Source organism: Platalea leucorodia (genome assembly GCF_965183815.1).
Source record: "Platalea leucorodia genome assembly, chromosome: 7".
NCBI classification, from domain to species: Eukaryota; Metazoa; Chordata; class Aves; order Pelecaniformes; family Threskiornithidae; genus Platalea; species Platalea leucorodia.
In genome coordinates this window covers 30,364,472-30,389,813 of record NC_138829.1, presented here as the reverse complement: position 1 = coordinate 30,389,813, position 25,342 = coordinate 30,364,472, and the positions used below count along the sequence as shown (strand labels likewise).

Sequence of the window (25,342 nt, the reverse complement as noted above, 5' to 3'; positions counted from 1 at the left end):
ACGACATGATGTCATGCCAAGAGCTCTAGAGACGTTAAACAGGATAGTACCACCCACCATGATGTAACTAGAGTATTTCATTACTCGGTTGATTATCTATTAATTACATAAATAATACATTAATTATTTTCAAAATGGTAGCCATTAGAGTATAAAAAATAATTACCTATCAAATATGGTGAGAGCACATCACTTTGTCATATATATTAAACCATCTTTGTGTCATTAAATCTGAAATCCACTATAAGTAAGTTTTCCATTCTTCACTGATCTCCTGGGGAAGTGTATAAAAGAGAAAATGGATATAATTAACAATACTGCAAAGTATAATACATATATTTGAGAAAGAACATGTAGAACATTTTCAAAAACATTAGCTATGCCACTAGTAGGAAACCTGCTGGGGTTTAGTTTGACTTACTTTCCACTTAACTTAAGAGTTTAACCTTATTACTGCTTTCACTGTGGTAAGTGAATCATTGTTTCTTAATGGGAATTTATTGTGCTGCACCATCCCGATTATACACATAGCCACTGTACACAGAGAAACATTTTTAATAAAATAAACTCAACAACGTCATTGATTTTCATTCCATAATGTTATGTTTTAAATTATGCTTATGCCTTAGGAAAAACAGTTATTTCATTTTTCAGGTGTTTTTGTTTCATTTTGCAATTGGAGGATGAATTGAACATATAGTTCACATGTAGTTGGGACCCAAGATGAGAACAATGTGCTGGGAGGAGGGGCTGTTAAATTCACTAGTAGGAAATTAGTTTTGACTTCTTTGTTTTCTTTTATAAAAAATCATGCGGTATTAATTTGAGTGTTCTTTTTAGTAGAGAGTGTACTACTGCGTTACTTTTCTTTTGGCATATTGCTGTGCAATAATAATACTTAGCATTTCTATAGTACTGTCCAGTCAAGGAGCTGTACATGCTGTACAAACATTAATGAACCAAGTCCCGCTAAACCTTTAAGGTAGGTATTATTATCCCCTTTTTAGAAATGAGGGAAATAAAATGCATGGAGATTAAGTGACTTTTCCAGGTTTTTACAGAAAGTCAATGGCTGTGTTAGGGTAGAACCCAGCTATGGTGACTCTAATCTGGCGCTAACCACGAGGCAGCCCTTCCTTCCCTCTGCTAGGTTACTTCTCAGTATATTCCATTTTCATATGTGATGAAAAGAGACTGCTTCCTTGCATTTACCACTGTTTCTTGTTTATATTCAAAGTACAAATCCTGCTAAGTATGTTTGGCTGATTTTTTTCACATTATTATTAGCATATTTAGATATTATAATTACCAGAATATTATTAGTTAAGGTCATTACCCAGCTTATGTAAGGTCCTGTATTTCTTGGTTTTGTGGAAACTACGTGGTATACTCTGGTCAGCCCAGTGATCTCTGTGCAACACAACGTGCAGCCGGTCTGCAGAGCCATTTTGTTACTCATTCCACCAGCTTTCAGTGCTCCTGGCTGCCTCAAACATTTTCATATTTAGTTACGAAGGAGAGGCATGAAATTTGCTTCAGTCTGTAGTGACACTTGCTGGCCATTCCACAGCAACATTAAGCAAGATTCCAAGCGTAGCCTAACCTGAGCTCCTGTTGAAAAGGGGGAAAGAGGGAACATAAGTTGCCCAGCTGTAAAGGGAGAAGCATGGGTGTCTTACTCCTGGTTTGTTTTCTTCTGTTGCAACATGAAAAACCCATGAATCTGGACTAAGAAAATAAAGAAATTGACTTAAAATTCATGAGATCTTCATAACTACAAACATACATTTATTTTATTTATTCATCCTTTTTATTTCTGTTCTGCTTTTTGAGTCCCTCGAGTTCATGTTTTCTAGCTTTTCACTGAAATGATGAGGACCAGAACCAGAAACATACTTTTTAAATAAAACACAAGATTCTCAGGTAAACACATAATTCTAGCAGCTGAAAGACCTAATGTCATGAGACTAATAATTGGCACAACTGATTTCCTAACCTAATGATGTATGGCAATTTTGTGGGTCAGGAGAGACTTGGAGCAGGAAAGAATGAGGAGCAATAATAAAAAGAATTCACATTCTTTCATGAAAGTTTTAGTAAATTTCATTTGAGTAAGGTGTAGCCAGAAATGTGCGTGCTTGTTGGCTTGTAAGTAGAAGTGTTCTGCCACATTTGCTTTTATGTGTCTGGGACTTCAAAAAGCATGCTGTTTTCTCTGAAAAATGCCCTCCAAAAGACAGCAAGGGAGCCTAAATAATTAGTCATATATTTCTGTCACTTGCAATAAAACTTATTACTTTAAGTGTTCGATATAGAGAAATGACCCATCAGCATCAAAAAAGCAGTTGTTATGGCTTTGGCTCACAGACCAAGTCAAGAACAAGCTTAGACTTGCGAGTATCTGTCCATTTCAGGATCCCTTCTCAATCATGTAGAACTGGGAGAGCTTCTGTTGCTTTTGGTAGCAAGATTTATAAAGGATCCTGTTCTCCTTCCTCTCCAAACTTGGTTTGGAGGGGGAGCAGGATTTTCCTGTTCAGAACAGGATTTTAGCAGAGGTTTTCTGCTAAATGGTGTTCTTTGGCAACAATAATGTTGCATTTCATGTAGTTTTCTGATCTGGTTTTATTTGAAGCAATAAGCAACATGCTATATATATTGTCATACCTGTCTCCTAAATCTGTATTTGGGCCTTTAAAAAAGAGAGACCTGATTTGCCAGCAGTACTGAAAGCTTGTGGTTCTCATTGACTTTAGTCAATGTATTCATTAAAGAAATCAGACTGCTTATTCATACAAAAAAATGTTGGAAATGTTTTCTCATGTAATATTTCTAGAATTCAATGGTCTATTGAATTCCATAGCTAGTAGTATTTGTAGCTATTTCTGTTTGCCTTGTAAACAGTGTAAATTATCTGATGCTTGTCACCATTTCTAATGACTAGACTCACTCAGAAGTGTATGTTTTCATCTTCCACTGAATTTGTGACCGAGCATACCAGATGATGCAATGTCATTTAAAAAAAAAAGTATTTCTCGGCACCATCTTTTATTTCTCCAGTGCCTGAAGCAACTGAACTTTTTGATTAAACAATGTAGGTTGCATTGGTAATTAATAACCAATCAGTTAATCAGTACTTCTTACGATGCTTTTCATTTTAACTGAAAAGTTTGCATAAGAATCAGCACTGCACGTCTTACAAACAATTCAGTTAAACATAATTCATAGAATCATAGAATCATTGAATACCAGGTTGGAAGGGACCTCAAGGATCACCTGGTCCAACCTTTCTAGGCAAGAGCACAGTCTAGACGAGGTGGCCCAGCACATGTCCAGCTGAGCCTTAAACGTGTTCAGCGTAGTGGAGTCAACCACTTCCCTGGGGAGATTATTCCAATGATTGACTGTTCTCATTGTGAAAAATTCACCTCTCGTGTCCAATCGGAATCTCCCCGGGAGTAACCTGTACCCATTACCCCTTGTCCTCACCATGTGACTCCTTGTAAAAAAGGAGTCTCCCTCTTCTTTGTAGCTCCCCTTTAAGTACTGGTACATGGTGATGAGATCACCTCAGCCTCCTTTTCTCAAGGCTGAAGAAGCCCAGCTCTCTCAGCCTATCCTCATACGGCAGGCTTCTCACCTGACCCTTGATCATCTTGGTGGCCCTTCTCTGGACCCCCTCTGGCCTGTCCACATCTTTTTTGTATACCAGGGACCAGAACTGTACACAGTATTCCAGGTGTGGCCTGACAAGCGCTGAGTAGAGTGGGATAATGACTTCTTTGTGAAGTGATGCCCTTTTTGGTGCAACCCAGTATCCTATTGGCCTTCTTGGCCACAGCAGCACACTGTTCACTCATATTGAGCTTGTCGTCCACCAGGACCCCCAGGTCCCTTTCCACAGAGCTGCTTTCTGGCCAGGTGGATCCCAGTCTGAGCTGCACTCCTGGATTATGTTTTCCCAGGAGCAGTTCTATCAAATAAAACACAAATGAGTTTGGGAGCATATAAGATTATGGCCAAACTGAAATCAAAGAAAAGTATTAACTTTCAGTAAAGGTTTGGAGACTCAAAGATTGGAGAAAAGCACTGGCTGTTCCTACAGGTGCCAGGAATCACTTTCACTACGGCATTTTGGATCCTTTACAGTTTCTGGAATGATGTTCCTGGCAGAGCTGCAATCAAAGAATTACAGAAATTCAATGTGCATGTAACAAAAGTATGCAAAACAGTTTCCAAGAGAAAGTCCAAAAGAAGTCAAGCAGGATTTAATCCTTTTTATACCTCTAAGATGATTTTTAAAAGTTGTAATAATTTTAATAAATTTCTCAAAAAGAGTGTGACTTCAGAGGCCTAAATCTTTTCACAAATAAAGAAATGTTTACCCAAATTTTGTTTGGATTAAATTTTAACGAACAGGAAGGCATACAGTATTAAATCTTATGAAAAACAGGTAGGATTCCAAAGTTAAATGTAGCCTCATGCCACTTACAATGGTTTGAAGCAAACTCAGACTGAATTTACATGACCCACCATCCCAAAGCAGCACTTCTGTAGACCACTTAAATGAGAAGACACTTCTTTATAGTAAAGCAGCTCTACATATTTTTTGCCAAAAAATTGGTATTTTGGCCCTAATAAAATACGTGGGTTTATAGCTCTAATTTGATTTTAATATACTCAAATATCAGTGCTCAATACTATACACACACACACACACGGTACTCAAATACTTAACATACTCCGATGTATCCCAAATTTTGATTTAATATACTTATTACTTACTTACTGAAAGTTCAGTTTGTGTTTCAATAAGCTCTTCCTATTTAATGCAACACTAATACAATTTACAGTTCCCATTTAGGGCTAAATATCCCATCTGAGATAGCAGCTTTCATTCCATATCCCATTTGGACTGTGAAGCTTGAACTATGAATTTTCTGTGTTTTTTTACATTGTTACTTAGTTTTTAATTAACCAAAATCTCAAAATTAATCATAAACACTATCTGGTTGTCTAAAACCATTTTGCCCCACAAGTACTCCCGTTGCTGGGGGAAAGAAAGGGACACAGATCTAGCCAGCAGCGATGGTTAGATCTGACATGCTGCAGGGTTCCACAGAGGTATCATAAAGTATCTACATGCAGTTCTAATTCAGCAGTGGCAATGGGCTTTTGGACTAAGATCGGGGTGTGGGATGGAGGTTACTGTAGTAACAGGAAGAACCCTGAGTTCAACAGAGCTCAGATACAGCAATACACTGAATGCTTTGGTGGAGGAGAGAATAGCCTAGTGGCTATTTTTAGGCTACTAATTCATATTTTGCTTCCTTCCTAGCTCTATTTTATGTAGTGTCCCCTTATTTCTGCTATACCAAAATGACTACCCTGCAGACAGCATAGCCGTATGGTAGAGGTATGTTAAAACAGGCTAGCTTTAGATACCTACAGTGAGAGATCTTGTTTGAGCTTCTTTTATAGTAATTAGGGGGGAAAAAAGCACTTTTGGGATACAGTTAATCTGTCCTGTTTTAGGCATCTGGCTACGGAGAAGATGTACTGTACTTCAGAATACGTGCTTCTAAATGACTAGCTCAGGCATCAAGTTCTCCATTAGCTCAGATGAATCCCACTCAAGGAATCATCGGGAATGTCTTTAAGACTTGAGGAACTTGAAGATGTAGAGGCAACTGTAATCCCAGCTCAGAAAGATTTACTGCTAATATTTGTGAGGTCCTCCCACACTAAATATAAGCTTATTTATTTTCCAGAAAAGTTGAGCCCAAATTTCTTTCTCAGCCCTCCTGAATGTGCAATAGGGTGCTTATTTGAACCAGTGCCTTCTTGTTAACTGGAGCTGGTGAGAAGGAGGCAATGGGGCTCTTGTCCCTGTCATTCTTACTGTACTGGGATAGTCTGCATTTAATTCTCATGTCGTGAGTAGACTTGTAAGACTTGAGGTCTGACTCAAGCTGACTAACACAGAAGACACCCTGGCTTACAAAGAAAGCTGTCCCAAACTGGCCATTACAAAGTAAAACTAGCAATTTCATAGTGACAAACGGCTTACAGTTCCTTTCCCAAACCTTTTGCATCAATGACATCTCCAGACTTTGGGCTATATTTCCCCTCTCAGTCATGGTCTCCTGAAGAATCAGATATGTAAAAGTGAAAATAGCTGACTTGGCTTCTTTCGAGAGAACATTCTCAGTTCCATCACTTATTATTGTCATTATCATTGAAGATATAATTGATTTTCTTCTTTTGACCCACCCAAATGACTCCTTGAAAACGTGACTGCTTATTGTCCTGTTATTGCCTTGAAGATGTGTTTACTACAAAACCAGAATATTTCTCTTCTGTTACTATCAACCTAGAAAAGGAAAAGGAAAATGAGAAGAAAGCAAAAGATAACATGAGAAAGAAATATTTCCCCTAAAAATAAGCCAAGATTGACTTGCACTAATTTACAGTGAGGGTTGGTACTTTGGTTAGCCTCTAAGCTTTATTTCCTTTGTTAGTGATAACATATAGAAAAACAAGTACAGTGTGTACTGGAAATATAAGAGAGTTAACAAAAATTCACTGTACTGTCTCCATTAAGGTCCACTTTGTACTGCTGCATGTGATTGTACAATTTATTTGATTGTCTATAACTGCCCCTTTGGAGCCATAGCATTGCATTTTCAGGTGCAAATCTCTCCGATATTAGTGGATTATTGATTGAATAGTGTTCTCTGGAACCATTAAATCCTAGTAACGAGGTTTTTCCTTAATTGGTGGATCATTGACCTAGTAGACCGTTGCCTAATTTTGGTTTCAGTACTGGACAGGTTTCCCAAGTTTCATCTTTGCATGTAAGTTAATAGATCATAGTCCCAATAGGGAATAGTGTTATAGACTGTATTAGTACCGTTACTCACATTATAATTTCATACTGCCAGGAAACCCATTGATTTTAGTAGAATTATTTGCAGGGTAAAGTGTAATTCAGTATGAGTAAGAATATGAGTGTAAAAAGAACAGGCTTTCAGTATACATTCTGAAGTGTTATTGCAATCCTTATCAGGTATATTATGTATCACAAGTATGAGATGTCAGTCAGGAATGGGATTTGCAGACTGGCAACATATTACTAGAGGCAGCAGAGTGGCTTAGATTATGTTTGCTGCATAAAGTCAATGGAAAGAAAAAAGGTGTATATAGATTCTTGTCCTTTGCAGGTTGATTCCCTTACTGGTCTGTTAGGAAAGTGCTGCATTTCTTCACCTCAGAATAAAACTGAAGGCCTGGCCTCTAATCTGATGGATTTTCTGTGCGTTTTGCCAATGGCTGATGATGCAATGTGATTTGTATTGCACCACCTTTCCCTTTATCACAGTGATGCTTATTTTCATGTTTTAGGCACAATAAGAGGAACCTTGTTATGTTCTCTAGTCTAAGATTTAGTGAAGGAAAGAAAGCCTGTTTCATGCCCTCTTTGCTTTCATCCTATCTAGTCCTCTTCCCCCAGTCGTGTTGTCCAGGCAATGGAAGAATGGCAGTTGAAGGTGCAATATGAGTAACGCTGAACCTCTAAGGCCATCATACACAAACAGGCACCTCATCCAGACATTTGGCTTTTGACAACCCTAAGCTTTTTGACTGCCATTCACAGTTCATCTTGACCACATCACCTGCTTCTGTCCTCACCTCTAATTCTGGCCTTCTCATAGCCCTGGGGCTAAACTGTGCATGTCAAAATCATCTCTGCCTAACTTGTACAAAAGGCAAGTTAATGTCAAGTTAAAATTTAACATATTCATGCAAATACTTGCCTAAAACTTATTTATACGAGTAAAGATATCAAGGTAGGCCAGCCTACTTCAGATATGAGTGAACTTACCTCATCTCAGTGCTGCCTGGCTCTGGTTGATGCTACGGCAAGTAACTTCTCTTGTTGGAGACTTTTAGTTTTGTCTTGAGCTGAAACTGAAAAGTGTGTGTCTGTGTGTATATTTATGATTAAGGTACGGCAAAAGAATGAAAATAATGTTTTCATGTTTTAATGATATATCCATTCTGAGGATGCGTTGCTTTTTTGAAATAAGATGAGGAATGCTATTTCTAGAAAAACCTGCTTGTTGTCCCTGTGAATATACAGATACACATGAAAGCACCATAATATATTTTCCTCTGTTTACCCCAGAGCAGCTCAAGCTGTACATTTTTGAATCCTGGCTAAATTTGCTTCACCGACACGAGAAAAAAGCTAAAGGAAATCTTTTTTTCCTTACTCATTAGATGTGTTGATTTTCCCTTTCCTATCACCCTGCCTGTCCTGAAGTCTCCAAAAGATTAGTCTAATTTATTTTATGTTCACTGCTTTACCATAAAATGCTAATACCAATGCACTGCAGGATGGTTTTTTCCTGTAATTCAGAGTAGAGTAAATTCTCACTACATTTTGGAACATACCAGGCCCATTGCACAGTGATAGCAAAAATGCATATCTACCATCTGTGGGGGAACTAGATTAAGAAAGGGAGTAAGTATGATATTAACATCTGAACTTCAGCCTGAGGCGTACAGGTATTGATGTACATCCATGCAAGGAAGTTTTTCCTTTAAAGCCTCTTATATAGCTCTGAGGCAGGATGCAAAGTTTTAACAGTTGTAACCATTCATTAAAGATGGCTGAAATTCTGATATCTAAGTTTTTATGCAATTGGAGGGCATTTCTTGACATCTAATGTGCGATGTATGTTGAGAAACATCTTGATTTCTTTTAAGCTGTAATTCTAAGTGAATTCCAACAACTGGACGTAAAATTGAGCCTAACTTATGTCTCACTTGATTTTGTAAATTTTCCACCTGTACCTTAAGTCATTTAATCTCTTGAATTTCCACACATATTCATTTGAAACTCTGTCCAGTGTGGTGATCTACCAAAAATTTCAAGTTTGTAATGTCCACTACAGGCAAATGAATTTTTGGGTAGTGTCGTTCAGGATTCATTACAAAAGCAAAACATAGCACTGATATTTATGCTACCTGTCTTATTCTTTCCCTATTTTTATTTTAGCACTTTTGAGGGGCAAAAAAGAAACCCTAGCAAATTATGCCACTTCTTTCAACATTTCTCTGTTGAATCTGTTTCTCTGGAAAGAGAACTCCTCAAATTGAATGAAAAGAGGGCATGAACCGAAGGCATTTATAAACACAAACAGTGCCAGACTAGAAAAATGGATCCTCCTGCCATCACATCTGGCTCCTCTGTCTGAATGACTTGGCTTATCCTCTGGAACCAAGTTAACCACAACTTTGCAGTATGTAGTAAATAGCTCTAAAATATTTCAGTGTGAAAATGAATCTAATTAATCCCCTGTATGAAACACGAGAAAAATAAGGCTTGGAAAAGCTATGTTGTATTTCAGTAGGGAAGATGCGTTTATATCCAACACTATTTTTCTTCTATTTTTAAAAGTTACCTTCCTGTAATTGCACGCTAGTTTAGAGCTAAGATAGGAGCATCTTAACAATAATGGGCACTTTTTTAACAGATTATTGCCAAAAGTGCATTCTTTATTCCAGGGAGACACTGTAATAGATACCAGTGCTTTAGTAATGATACAAGCAATCTGTAAGCTATTATAGTTTCTTTTATAGTAACTCAATCTTCATATTGTTTTATATGTCTGGAATTTTAATAGTGTTTTTAATTTATGAAAGGAAGTATATTACATAGTACTAGTTACATGGGAATATGAGCTAAATATCAGACCATTGAACTATATTCTTCCAAACAAATATTTTGAAGTACTTAAATGAGCATAAGGAATAGAACAAAGAAATTAGAGAATGTCGTACAAATATAATAGCAGCTTTTATGGAATGAGCCCAGAAGCATCCATTCTGGATTGTTACTGTTTTTAATGCATATATTTTACTTCTGCAGAAAAATGGGAAAGAATGCAAGTACTTTTAGAATGCTATCTAAAAATAAATATTTTATTTTAAATAAGTGTATTTACCTAATTTATAAATTTATTTGCATTATTGATTGCAAATAAACACAAATTCCCATGTAATTTTTTAATGCTAATGAAATGAATGAATTAATATAAGCACTTGATTATATGTAGAATGTAAGCGCCTATGTAGATTCTTGAAGCCAATGCAAAAATGAAGTATTTTTTCCAATTAGTTCATCACCATTTTTAACATGTATAGAAAGAGACACAGTTCACAAAGAATATAGTGAACGGTGTTCAGACTTATAAGAGCGATATTGTAACACTTTGCTAAGCAGTGAGTTACAGAGAGATATGATCAGCGTAGCAATTTAGTGGTTGTAATGCTATTAAAAGTAGAGCTTTTAAATAAAAAGAACCAGTGCGCTGTTTTGAAAGAAGTCATATTCTACTTTAAACTGTCATTCTGTATTTCTGACTTGCAATTAGATGATATTTCTAAAATGTCAGTCCCAGATTCTGTTGTGACCGTCATCATAATAAAATGTGACAGCAAAGATATTATATCAATACTTTTTCCATAATTAGCATTAAAGATCTCTCAAGGGTTAAGTACAAAGGTTTTCCACTGAATGGTCTGCAAGCCTTGTGCCTTTAACATCTTTTAATACAGCCAAGACTGGTGACAACCAGGAGACAAATCTATGAACAAACCCGTTTGGAGAGAATAGTTTTGTGGTGTGTGATGTATGTTACGTAAATGAGCTTATTAGGACTCTCATCTATTTTATTATTGGTGCCCAATTTAATAGAGGCATTTAAAAAACAATATTTCTGCCTGACTCCTTGAAATGAAGAAGATACATTGATATAATTGAGAGCAAATGATTGCATGTTGTGCCATTTAATCATGTCATTTTTCAATTGCTGTTTTTTGCACTTCACTGCATACTTATAGAATATTTAGCTTCAGTATAGATTAAGTCCCACAGTATGCAACTGAGTAGAGTTCCCATATTAGGTGACATTTTCTTTTAACCTTGAAATCAGCAAAAGCACACAGGTTTGGCAGTATTTTTCTAAAAGATGACAAGTCATCATTCATTTCCTATCTTTGTCATTTAGCTTTTTTATTTTGAGGAATTACTTTCTTACTAATATTTTTTTAGGAATTATTGGGTTTCTTTTTCATTCAGAAACAGAAACTCTTATTTTTATCATGTGTCCTGTAAAGATGGAATTTGAAATACAGGGGTGCATCACCCCAGACAAGAGCACTTCCAACTGGCACTGCCATTTCACAGAAAACACTGAAAACTACATTTGACCCAGCATTTGGGACCGTATTGTTTCCTGTTTTCCCTTTGTTGGTGTATTAGTGATGTTAGCCATGATTCTTAAAATTTTACATGAGCACTTTTGAAAACCGAAGTGCTTCATTAGCCAAAAATCAGATGTAAAGAGGCAATTTACATTTTTTTAAGAGTTGCAGTTTGGGTGTTGTAGTCAGAAGGGTAGCTTCCAGTCTCAGATTTCGCCTTGATTTCTGCATATGGCTGTTGTACTAAATAACAACAGTTCCATCTTAATTTTGTCTTCCATCAGGCAACAACCGATGCAATATGAAGGGTATCATTCCCTCCCTCACACACCCGCATCCTGCAATAAGGAGAGAGTAAGCCTTTAACAGACCAAGGTTAGACAGAAACTTCCCCTTGGATCTGGTCATTCCGGATTTATTTGCAGTCGAGCTTCTTTTGTTTTCCTAAAAACACCTAGTATTGCCCATATACAGAAACACAACATAAGCATAGAAATAGCTTTTGTCTTAGTATAGCTTAGCATTTCTTCTGAACCTGAAACACAAAGAAAATCCATCTGTGTAAGTTACTATTTGTCATCTTCTAACCATTTTCAAAGCTCTGGGCACCTCTACATGGACCTTTACTAGTCCTAATTGTAAAGTGAAAGCAAGAAAGATGGAAATGGTTGAAAGAACTTCAGATCACATAAAAATGAATTCCCCAAACAACACGTAGTAAATGATGCTAGAAAAATCATATCTCAACATTTCATGTAGTGATTATATGTGGATTATGTGGATTTCAGTGAACTAAACTCATCTTAAACTGACTTCTAAACTATTTTTAAGCACAAGTCGTCCCACTGAATTCACTGAGAACCTTAGTACTTTTAAATGATTAATATTAAACACCTGCTCAAGAACCTTGATGTAATAGTGCTTCAGTAGCCAACTCGTCTACCGTGTCGTGTGAGAAAGCCGACTTCCCATCCATGTCCTTCAGTCAGAAGCAGAGCAGGCTGTGCAGCACAGCTCAGGCGTTGATACTCTGCAAGAAAGCTGAGGGATGGAGGGGGATTGAGGTTTGAGGGGCTCTAATATTCCTCAACTTCCCACCTTTCTATGCCTCCCACGCTCTCTGGCACTGCTTAAAGCTGCACACGTGTTTCTGGTCCTATGCCGTTCATTTAGGAGTCACGCAGCTATGCAGAGCACCTTCTGTTCAGATCATGGCTACTGCCATCCCCATAGATAGTGCCATTAGCCCATGGCTTGGAAAGAGTGTTTGATGTCATTCGACTCAGCAGGGGCTTTTCCAGATGATTTAAGGCATGGTATTAACAAGCTGTGAAAGTAGTTTCAGCTAGCCCTTTTTAGCTATGCGGGTGATAACTTCAAAGCACTGAAAGTAGGAGTAGGTAGAGGGAAGAAAAATCTTCCAAGATTCTAACAGCACAGACAGGAATCCTCAGTATGGGAAAATATGACTCGTAATAACATTATAATGAATAACACCTCAATGTTATCAGGGTATCTGTTGCGAAGCAAAGGACTCAGACGCAAAGTCAAGTTCATACACAGCAGCTACAGTTACTGTGCATACTCTTAGCCTGAAGCAAAAAAGTCAAATACATTAATTTAAGTCTCACTGCAAATGATTTAAGTGAATGTGTTTCTCTCACATTTGCAAAGGTTTGGATTGTATTTACAGTTACCACAGCTCAACAGACACAGACACATGATAGTGTGAGGAGTCACAATCGAAAGCGTCTGATCTCTTAATCTATACTTCAGCAAATCTTCTGCACACACAGGAGACTAAGCGAGCCTAAGTGATGCTCCTCAGTCTACTGTTAGATCATTTCTTAATTTTCTCAACTGTCAAGTACCCAGTAGCTTACTGTAGCAGCTGTAGACCATCATCAGGCCCAAGCCTCAGTAGAGATACTCATCATCTTTCTTTTCCTTTTTTTTATTAATCATGAATTATAGCTGTTAATTCACAATGTAGAATGTACCTTGCAAGTAATTAAAGTAACCGTGGTCCTGGAAGCATACTTTGCATCTACAATTGCCCTATTGACAGGTTTTTATAGAAGCATGCCATTTTAACAATAGCAGAACATGGATGGATATACAATGCTGTGAGATGTCATATCATAGGATACAGGCAATTATTGTGTCCCTTTAAGACATTGTATACCAGCCCCTAATACTGCTTAGATTCATTATTGCTAGTGCTGTTATATAGGGTTTAAAGATGTCTTTACATGATTAAGTTCTCTGGCTTTTAAAGTATTGTTGCTATAGCCAACTCTTTCAACACGCTGTTAGATACAAGCACTTCATTCTTCTCCTGTTTAATATTAACCATAATATCATGTAATAAAATTGAAACAAAAGTGCCATAGGCCTAATTGTACTGTCACAGCCATGTAAATCAGAAATCGCTTCGGTAAAGCTACTGTTATTATGCTGGCGTAAAACTGATGTAAATTAGAAATGACTTGGATGCTGTAGCTCTGCTTGCAGATAACACAATGTAAAGGCCTCACTTAAACTCCCACATAATGGCTTATGAATGAAAGACTCCTTACCTCATCATATTATATGGTATTGTATCAAAAATGAACAATATTTATAAGGGATGACATAATCAGGTAGATCAAGGTAAGTTAATGTTATGGGGCCAACTTCTGAGCTGTATTGACTTCTGTGAAGTTAATGCATAGATTTGACTGCCATCAGTATATAACTTACCACCACTTCCATAAAACTGAATTGCTTAGCTGTTATACAACGTAAGATAAGAACCCTGACTTTATCTTTAGGTAGATTTTTTGGCTTGGTTTGGTTGGGATCTTTTCTGATATGACGTTAGCTAATGAACAGCATGCGGAAGGAAATGTGCCAGGCATGGTGGTTACATCAAGAGCTATGTAGGAAACTAGTAATGAACTCTAGGAAAATAAATAAGGGCAAGTTCAGGAAACATAAGTGAAAATGCAGCTCTGGTATAAATTGAATAATAAAATTCCTGGTCATATTTTGCCATAAATAGTGGTTTGGGAATTTGTCATTCACCTTATTTAAAATTCAGAAATATTAAAGGTACAGGGTTCTCTCATTATAGAAGTAATAGAATTCTAGCTATTACAGAGTTAGGGTAATTTAAATAGCTATAGAGTGCATTATATCAATAAGTGGAACATCTGTATGAAATGTCCACCTGCTGATATACTACTCAGTGTACTTTACAATGAAATGTACTTAATCATTTTAAGACATCTTCTAATGAAGCCTTATCGGGATTAACATTTTGAACACAAATACTTTTAGGCATTAAAACTTCCACTTTAAATGAGATTGCATTGTCTTGTTTACCCTTGTTGATTAATAAGCAATCTGTTAACTGTTAGAATGGCCCAGTTGTGCCAGTGAAAGTAGATTAGTAATTCAGCTATGTTTGTGGGTTTAATAATTTCTCTTGAAGGCTTTGAATAAAAAAAAATTGCTTGCACACTATCCGTAGGCAAAGAAAAGATATATATTTTTAGATGTGTATACCAATGTTTTGCTTCAGACTTTCAGCTTAGTATTATTGATCAAGCACATACTTCCAGCAGCAAAGTATTCCTTTGAGGTACAACATTTCTAAGTATAAATTCCAATTTTTAAAGAAAAAGTGATATGAAAACCTGGAACTTGAATTCACTTTCTATAGAATGTTATTGTTTTGCTAATAAAATTCAGGAGGGCAGGTCCTGATTTTTTATCGGGTAACACTTGTGAACAGCTTTGAGAGATGCAGTGGCTTTTTTTGTTTGCTTACTATGATTAACTGGAAGCTTAAAGGCAAATACCCTGTCTTCAAAAAGGATGATAGTTCAGATTTTCTCATGGGGTCATGCACTTTCATCTGTGGCATCCCACAGAGGGAAACAGATGTTGGCAAGTTACAGTTTAAATTATCTGGAAAGCTCCCACGTGTGGAGCACAGTCCTGTTAAATTCAGGAGCAGCACAGGCCTATGATAATAGCTGAATACTTGAACCATGCAATGCTATAAAAGTATAGGGTCTCAGAAGCTGGGCTGAAGCCGTCATCCTCAGATGCGTTTGTGCCTTGTGTACCCCAGCTTCATCGATATTATTATTAAAACACATTATGAGTTAATAAAACCCTGATTTGATGTTGAATGACGGTGGAGTATGATTGTAGATAAAACCACGCTCGAAAGCACCCCATGCCATTAGCTGCTTCCGGGTGGTAGATCTCTCTTTAGTTTTGGCATGTAGGATGCATTATTTATACTGCTATTCAATGAGATTCTCAGTGTAGTTACTTAGGTTTCTGGTGTAGAACCAACATATCCTGGCTTCCATCAATATTGAGCAATATTAGGGCTTAGCAATTGTCTCCCATCATGCAGTTCACATCAGACTGCATTCTTGGTAACACCGGAATCGGTATGATGAAATAAATGCAGTGAATAACTCATCTTTAAGAAGGATACAGTTATCATAGTGTTCCCACATTTACTTGAATATGGAACTACCCTGGAAATATTTTATGATAACAAAAAACATCTGTAAAGAATTTTATACTGAATTTTCTCCTTCCTTAAGGTTTCTCCTCTGGCAGGGTACATATGACCCATAATTTCTATTGTTTTTTTCTAAAAATATATATATTCTCATTGCACGAATAAGATTTCCCCTCCCCATTTTTTCCTGAAGAATTTCTGAAGCTGATTACTGTCAGGGTAACTCATTTCAGATGTGCCCCAGTTGAATGAAAAAAGAGGAAGAATAAACCAGTCTACACCGTAAAACTTTCAACATTATTGAGACAGTTAGCTATGTATGGCATTTGTTTGAAGGAGTCTTGAAAGTAGCTTTACTCCTTCTGTGCTATTAAGATTAAGACTATGTTTATCTGAAAAGAAAACATTGAGCTTTGACACTAAGTATGGGAATTTATGGAAGAGCTGAAAAAACTACTGTAAGGCAGAAATTGGGCACTATTGAATATCAGATAATAGTAAATGTTTTAATTTGCAAAGTATTCCACACTGACATCTGTTGTTTGTCTGTCCTGCAGTCTCTATGCTGTGAGATCAAACAGAGACGTCGTGGGGTAGCCTCTGTGCTGCGATTATGCCAGCACCTCCTGGATGACCAGGAGACCTGCAACCTAAATGCAGATCACCAGTCCATGCAGTTGATAATTGTAAACCTTGAGAGGAGGTGGGAAGCCATTGTCATGCAAGCTGTCCAGTGGCAAACAAGGCTACAGAAGAGGTTGGAAGAAGACTCGGTGAGTGATGCTTGCTTTAAAAAGATCTCATGTGGTTTCATTCTTCATGAGAGACACTTTTTCAGTGCAAGACAAACACATTCATCTCAGAGTGTTTTCTTCTGACTGAAGATGCCATTCCTAATATTAACTGCCAACAAGTGAAGTTCTAGGTTTTCACGAAACATTGTATTCTATGGGCAAAACTGATTAATAAGATAAACTCACAATATACATGTTCTGTTTGCTGGATATTTAATCTCATCACATCTGATCCTGTCAAGTAATGAAAACAATCTTCTCCTGTTGCCAAGTACCTAACAGAACTGGGCCCAGAGACATATTTCACTGATTGTAAATATATTTCAGAAAAAGTATTTTCTGTGTAAGTAAGGATGGTTTTAATTAGCATCCCAGCAGTAGATGTGTATTTCACATAGAATGCCATGGGTATGTGATTAATATACAATTCTGTGTTATTTGAATATAAGTAAAATGCATTAATTTGCTTTTATCTCAAGGAAATGATTCCTAAGAGGCAAAATAGTACTCTGCTTAAACCATCCATTAAGTGGCATAAATTAGACAGGTTTTCTACAGCATAAACTGTATCACAAAGCAGTATCTACATTTAAACAATAAACCACAGGGGGAACAAAATAATCCCTACTGTAACACCATTGACTGTAATGGATGAATTGGCTCAGCATGTTTTGTGCTACTATCATAATGCTGAAGTCTGTATACTGCAGCTACATTGACAGCAATGATAACCCTAGGTAGTGCATACACTAAAGAGCCTTGATGAGATTTGAGAACAAGTGTCATATATTTAGCTTACACAATTTTTTAGGTTTATATCAAGCAAATAAAAGAAAAAAATATTTGACACTTACATGCTTCCTAACAATTATCTGACTAACAGTGAAATACTACTTTTGACTTCTTTTTGTTAAAGTTCCTTTACAAAAATAACAGAAGTTGTAATTCTCTTGATCAGTTATGGTAGCGTAGTAGGAAGATATACAAGACATTGTTCAGAAACACTAGCAGTTCCTGAGTGAAGATACTATCAGGCTAAACGGGCCAAGAAATGGTGAGTTAGTGAGGAGGATGCTCTGGAGAAGTGCACTGTTGAAGGTAATAATAATCTGTTGCCTGCCTACCTTTATCAAATGTTATAAAGTAGGAGTGCTCCTCTGCCTGTTTGGTTTATTGGTTGCTTTGCTTTAGGTATTGAGATAGAAATGGGACTTGAGGAAGGAATAAGGTTTTAACAGACTTTCAGGACAAGTCAAAAGGGGCATGTCTCTGTATCAGGCAACATGGAAGGAAGACATCATTGAAAAGCAGGCGGAGTGTCAACGTTGCTGTTATAAGCATGGGAGTAGTCAACTGGCAATGTAAGAAGTGCAGATAATTGGGGAGAGCCAGTTAAGGCCTCAAAAATTTGATCTGGTTGGAAGACATGTAAAAATGATGAAGCTGTATGTGATTGTTCAAGGGTATAGAGAAAAGATGATTTTTCAGCCTTTCCTTACACATATATGTGCAGAGAGGGAAGTATCAGCCAAAGAGGAATGCTATTGGAAACAACCAAGGAGATCAACTAAGAGCTTTCACTATATGACCAGCAGAAAAAGCTCAAACCTTAATGATGCTAAGATTCCTCTCATAGAGCTAGTGAGAGCTGTAGACATCACAGCTGATGCAGATTACCAGAGGGAGAACAGTCATACTGACAGAGCATGAAGAAAAGAGGACATTTGGGGATGACAGAGCAAGAGTTCCATTTTGTCTGTGCTTAGTTTATGTTAATGAACACTAAGGAGATATTTAACAGACAGGTAGAGGAGCGGGGTTAGATGCAAAGGAGTTTACCTGAGCCCTCAGTCCAGAAATGGGACCTGCAAGTTTCTGAATGTATATTATAATCTAAAAAGGAGAAAGGGAAGCAGGTAAGGAAAAAGGCTTGTTCAAGTCCAGCATAAAGCAGACGATGAAGGAGGTATGATTAGCAAAAAAAAAAACCAAAAAACCAAACCACAGAGAAGATAGAAAAAGAATCTAAAGAGCAGAAAAATCTAAGGCAGTAATTTGCTGAGAATCTGATCAAGTGGAGTAAAAAGTAAAACAGAAGCTGGTAAAATAAAGGTCATGAGAAAATGTTACAGAAATTTCAGTGGAATTAAAGGAAGAAACAGAATTAGTGAAGATCCAGAATGAAGCTGAATAGAAAATGGAGGTAGGAGTTTTAAACAATATATTCACATTTAAATGAGAAGAAAGTCAAGAAATAAAAGAAGACAAATGCCATCTCACCAGTGGCAGAGAGACAACATTCTTGAGTTTTGATGGTAATGAATCTGGGAGAGCAAGAAATGAGAACAGAAGAGAAGTCAGCAGTGAAATGAAAAGCAACTGAATGGGTTAGAATATAAATATGAGACTGAGGAATAGAAAAGATTGTTAAACAAAGAAAGTAAATATAATAGTAAAGCTTTTTAATTCTCTTGAGAAATATATTTTTGTGATAGTTCCATCTTCAGAATATTTTTAGTCATATTACTAATATATTACGTCAATAGCTTTAGTAAACTGTTGGTTAGTGCTACACAAAATGTTTCATGAGCTGACTAGCAGTAGAAAAAATGGTTGCATTCTGGAGCTTCAAGAACAAGTGTGTGCAGTATTAGGCAACAGCCAAACCAAAATAGGTCTCAGAATCCTGAATTTTAGTTGCTAGAGGCTGAGTATCTGTTAGGTCTATAACTGCCCAAGAGAGATTGGACTGTGTTTCTACTGTATTTCTCTAAAAGGTAAAGTACCACAAAGATGATGAACTGACTTTTTCATCTACAAAACTTATGATTTTGTTGCAGTAAATCTATATCTTCTAGTTAACTTGGAACAGAAACAAGTTGCATTTGTGAGACAACTTAGAGTGCTGAACAGAGGTCCAAGTTACTGTAGTGAAAGTATATTATCTCCTTTTGCATGTGGGCAGCTGCTGTGTGGAAGCAGTTTGCTGTTTGTAGCTGCAGTTACTCTAAACAAACTGTTATGAGCTAATGAGAGATTGGCACTGCTCTTGCAGGAGGAGTGAAGTAAGTCTTGTTTTTCTGTTTGGGATTTCAATCGATCAGGAGTTGAGGCATGGTGAGGGTATGAGTACTGCACCTTGCTTGATACCCAGATGCTTGGAACTTCACAAGGTGCATGCTGCTTTGTTCCCACTTGGCCTGAGGTAGTCTGGAGTTATTTGCTGGGCTGAGTTGACTTTCAGCAGGCAGGGGGTGTACCATTCTTTCTGCTGAGAAATGGCAGCCATTTAGAGCTATCATGATGCTCATCTAATTTTCACTGTGGACTGTTTTGTTTTGGAACCTCTCATCCTAGGCTTGTTTATAATAATATGAGTCTTTGAAGTATGTCAGTACCTACAAGCTTCTCATGTTGGTAAAACTATCTGTATTCTCAACATTTAAAGATGCCCCAGTCACTGCAGGATTCAAGTTTCTTTGTCTTCCCTGGCCTGAGTTGGCATGTTCTAGCCTTCCTTTTCACTCAGTTCCTGTGTAGTCATTTCTTGGGTAGGTACCAGGGCTGTTTCTTCTGCTTCCCTATCTCTCTGTATTTGATGGTGTGCCAGTCTTGGCACATAAACAGTATCCCTTGGTAACAAGTCTTTATTTGTGGTTGCCCACAAAATACAGTAATTTATGAAAACAAATGAGATGTTTTTATACCCTGATGGCATCTGACTCATTCAGGGCATCTGACTTGCTGACAGTAAATAAGATAGCCCAAATGATTATATTGCCTCATATAAGTACAGGAGTCACTTGCATCTTCTACTGTCTTCTTAATTTGTGTACTGGGATCTTCCTTTGTCCTGTTTCTGCTCCTTGTTACATTCAGTCACTTATCTGGGCCACTTATAGCATTACAAAGGTATGCTGGAATTAACCACAAAAGGCTTTTAGGTTTCTTTTGAATTGTTTGCCTTCATTCATGGTTTTCAGCAGTGTTTAATTTTGCTCAACTTTTGCGATAGCGGGCACCATAAGTTTACAAGTAACAAGAAGATATTAGCATGTACTACAAGCACCTAAAGTCTGGTAAAAGATGTCCTTCTCATAAACCAAAAGTTATGTCTAAAATGTGAAATTATCAATAAGAATCGCTCCAGAAGGATGAAATGTAGTTAGATTCAGTAGGTTAATTAGCTATAAAGAATGAAGTATTCATACAATGAAAAAAACAAAGATTACTTTTAAAAAACAGTAGGACACTTGTCTGTTACTGGAAGCAGTCCTAATCTGTTTTAGCAAAAGAGGTTTTTATTTTCCCCATCTGTTTTTTTGCGGTAAATTCTTTTCCCCCCAGATTTATCATTCCATAGTTTGCTGATATAATGTTATTTGTCACCTAAATTTTAGCTTCAGAATTACACAGATGCCTTATAGTTTGCCTAACAAGACCCTGCTGGCAATCATCTTAAAAGAAAAAGGAGTCTGTCTGGCAATTGCAACAGCAATAGCAACAATCTTTAGTCAACTAAACCCAAAATTGCCATCTAAAATCCCTGCTCAACAGCTGGAGAATCTTTAATTCACTATGCACTTTCCTTTAGAGGGTCTAGACTGCTTGAAAGACTGAACAGTTAAAAAAGGACTTGGGACAGACTCAGTCATGGTCATGCCCACAAGTTTACAACAGTTAAGTCAGAGGGAGAATATGTGAGCTGTTTGATGCAATGATCTTTTTGCTCAGCCAGTGGTATACCCAGTGTAAGTTTTGTGTTTAGCCTCAGTGGATTATTCCAGCAGCTACCTATGTTCACAGTTTGGGGATGTCCTGTCCAGGTCAGATATGTCTCTGTATAGAAAGCTACAGTGAGATGACCATGGAAATTCACTTTTCTGGGACTGTTTTACCAATACTGGAGTACATAAAACTGTTGTACTGCTATGGCTGAGAGAGACACAAAACTGTGGTTTCCAATGGATTTTACTTCTTAAGTTGTAATTCAATATTCCTGCCTTTTTGGTGGCTGGAGAAACTGCTTTTTCTCCAGACTGCTCATTCATTGAATGAGGAACATATCTGTTTTATGGAGCAGACAATCTCTTTTCTTATTCAACAGAGAGGGCTAATTATTGAAGGGACAGTATTAATCATGCATTTAAAATGGAGATTTTGAGCTAAGGCAATTTGGGTTAAGGTGCTGTAACTCTCACATTGTCCTGAAAATATTTGAAATATTCATTTGTCTGATCACTAAGTTCACTACTATGCTTCACGAAAAAAAAATTATTTTTATTTCTCTTGTTCTCCTGAGTCATCCCATGTGTACACTGTATGTCCAGCAAAACCCCCATCTGTATTGGCTTGAAAGTATGCTGTACATCCAGCCACATAATTGAAAATAATAAGGCCACAATAAATGGGATGGCCTTGGGGTATAACACCCAAGGGATTCAATTGGTGTCGCTTTGCATGAATGTCCATGCATCATGGTAATTGAGGTAACATAACCAATTACCACATTTTAATTAGAGTTGTAAGGACTTGGGAAAATCTGCAATGGTGAGACAGCTCACTAAAAAAAAAAAGAAGGCACCTCTCTCTTTTCCACAAGCTTGTTTCTTAGGAGGTAAAGAGCCTGCTTAAAGCTCTGTTTAGGATTTTTTCCAACTTCCTCTTGGTTTCATTCTTTATACTGCACTTTGAAAAACAAGTTGTTTAAAAATACTATATTGCTTCTGATTTGGTATCTTTACCCCTTTTCTCTATTTATCTGTTTCTGTGAAGCTTTCTGGAAAAGAAAACAGTTTTTAATAATGCTAGGCATGGTGTCTCCCCTTCACGTCTCTATATTTAATTCACTGGTGCAATATTTTTTCAAGCCATGAAATGACACTTGTTCTAAGCTTAAAAAAAACCATGACAAAATCCTGCCTTCAGAGGTAAAAAATGATTTCATCATTGTTCAGTTATTTGTTAGATAGCTTCTCTAAACAAAAACTTGATTTCTAAAAGATTCTTATGTTATCATAAGCCATTATTTTGTAAGGTAGGACCTAGCTAAAAATCTTGCATAAAATTTAGAAGTTTACTAGAAGTGCCTAGTACAGGAAAGTACTGAGTGATGATTAACTTCATTGGCTGAGGAGGGCACACTACATGTTGTAAAGTGTTGAACACCTATCACGTGACCAAGCCCTCACAAAGTAATTATTTAATGACTTATGTTTGAAGCTTTACAAATTGTTTTTTTCATTATCTATCACAAGTTATTTTTGTTTTGATATTGGACCTCTTCATAGTGTAGTGTATGTCAGTACAATCTTGATTGCTTGTATTTGTTTCTGTCAGTCTTCTTGTTTTACTCATATTGCAACACTGAAGACTGCGCACTTTGGCACTTCCTTAAAATATGTATTTTTTAAGTGAATGGATATTTGATTGTAGAGTCCGTGATGTGATGCACCATCCTTGTACTTGAGGGGTGCGTGTTTTTGAGCTTCTGGGTTGCATTACATGCCTGATTGGTGACATGAAACAATTATCTGTAGGATCTAAAAGAAAGTTACATAAATGGTGAACATAGGTCTAAATTTTTCTTCGGCTTTACTTGAAGATAGGTGATATGCCCCACATTCTTGCAAAAAATTCTGTATTTCTCATAATGTTCTTGAGGACAAGCCATAGTTATGATGGCAGCCACCACAGCAATACGCAGAGTCTGGACGATCTGGCAAAACTAAAGCTGGTAAAATCCTTCTTGCTGAGCAGATCTTGGTAAAAAATTGCACACTCAGTTTAGTCAAAATTAATTAAATATTCAGATAAATGCTGTGTTATATTCTTGAGAAAATCTCCTGAGTGGTCAGCTGCAGTGGTAGCTTTTTAGAGTAAACAGAAAGAAAAAAGAATACATTTAAGTCTTTCCACAGAGGTGTCTTCTCCATCCTCACAGACTGAAAAACTTTCTGTCACAACTAACTAGCAGTCTAGGGAAACAATCCAGAGGTAAAATACTCCATGCGACATTACCAATCTGCTAAATTATTCAAATGTTTCCCTCACCTCTGGCAGATGTTGTCATGTTTTGCCATGGCTTTGTAAAATGATAGGAAGCCTATCATGATGAAAAAGTATATTCAAACTCATAACCCCAGCCAAACCAGAAAAAATTCCAGTCCTCTGAGGGAGCAAACCCTCAGAGGTTATCATGTGAGTTTACTGCCACCAAGTCATACTTTTAGCTGTTGGTCTAATTTTAACCACTTTATGGGACTCTCTAGTTGTTGGTTGGATTAGGCAAGGAGAGGCTAATGGTTAATCCACACTCCAGAGACTAAGGCAGCCCTATTTCACTATTTCACAATCTCTGTTAAGCCATAGTAAGCCTGAGCTCTCCCCCTGGAGAGGATGGAAAGTAAAGGTACGTACTCCTGACATTCTCTAGAGTCCCAGAAGATGATTTGGGAGTAGGATGAACAGTTAAGGTTGAGAGCAAATGTACTCACCAATTCTACCTTGTTGCTTGTGTGACCTTTGTTCTTTTCTGTTAATGAAAAGGCAGCACTGCATAGAAAGTCTTTGTGTGTAGCAGTTTCAGTACGGACAATGCTAGGAATAGGCTTTCCTGTGGACCCTCTTCCAGTGCTCCATAAGGTGAACCACCTGGAGCAGAAAGAGTAGTTCAGCATTCTTGCTCTTTCAGTCCTTTTCTCTGCACTGAAATTTCCAGGCATACAACAATTCCTGGTAGTGTTGGTGGTGTCGATTACATGTGAATTTGTAGTTTCCAGTATAATGAAACCTACAAGAACATTTCTTGTAGCCTGCTCAACCACAATCCTACCGTAGCAGGTTTCAATCACCACCCACCTCAGCTGGAATGAATACACTTCTTTGAGATGCATGTTTCTCTTCTGTGACTCCCTGCTAATTCTGCAGACACATTTAGTTTCTTTGCCCTCTCCAGGGTACCCAGCAAACTTTGAAAATGAGAGGTGAAAGTTACTTTTTTGTTGTTGACGTGAGCACAGGAAGATAAATGAAATTACATTAAAAGTAAAGAGTTATTTTAATGAGAAAATCAATTGCTGCAATGCTTAATTACCCCAAGCCCCCTTTGATTTTTTTTTTCCTTGACAAAGCACACAACATTTCTGTGCAGTATTTGAAATTTACTTCCTTTTTTAGAAGACAGGTTTCTTTATGAGACTGGGAATGCTCCGTAATGGCTGACCATGGTCTTAAACAAAAACGCTACAAAAGCAAAATAAATAAAGCATGTATTTCCCAGTATTATTTTTAAACCAAATGTAGTTGCTTGATCATGTATAACTACTGTGCACAGCTCATACTACAGTGAAAATCTGGCTTCAGGCATTCAAGGCAGAAAATATCATGATGACAGTGTTACAGGACTATGTTCCTGGTGTTATAATTAGCTCAAAGCATAGTGTCTGAATTGGGTATAAAATAATGTGTCTGTACTAATGTTTTCTAGTAGTATCCTGTGAGCAGTCTGTTTCAGCGACTGACAAGTCTTTAAGTCACAGATACTTGAATTTTTTTCTCTATTATGCTCTATTATACTAGGGGAAGAATTACATAAACTTGCTGGCTCAGTACTACAGTGTTTTGCATGTACATCTCTATATATTTATATTTAAAAAGGAGTGCTTCTTTGGACTGCTTTTGTATTCCTTTTCTGTTTAATACAGTTTTAATCTGCTCGAATGTGTAAATTCAGAGAGAGGGAAAA

At 37.1% G+C, this 25,342-nt stretch overlaps 1 protein-coding gene across 2 annotated transcripts in view; it reads left to right on the top strand.

The window, feature by feature from the left end:
- AKAP6 (A-kinase anchoring protein 6) overlaps window positions 1-25,342 on the top strand; it is a gene marked incomplete at both ends in the record, with an annotated part of 226,240 nt that overhangs the window by 185,164 nt on the left and 15,734 nt on the right. For both annotated transcript variants that reach the window (XM_082318955.1, XM_082318954.1), the window contains one exon: window positions 16,360-16,575. In XM_082318955.1, coding sequence (XP_082175081.1) covers window positions 16,360-16,575 — 216 coding nt within the window. The remainder of the gene's footprint in view (window positions 1-16,359; window positions 16,576-25,342) is intronic.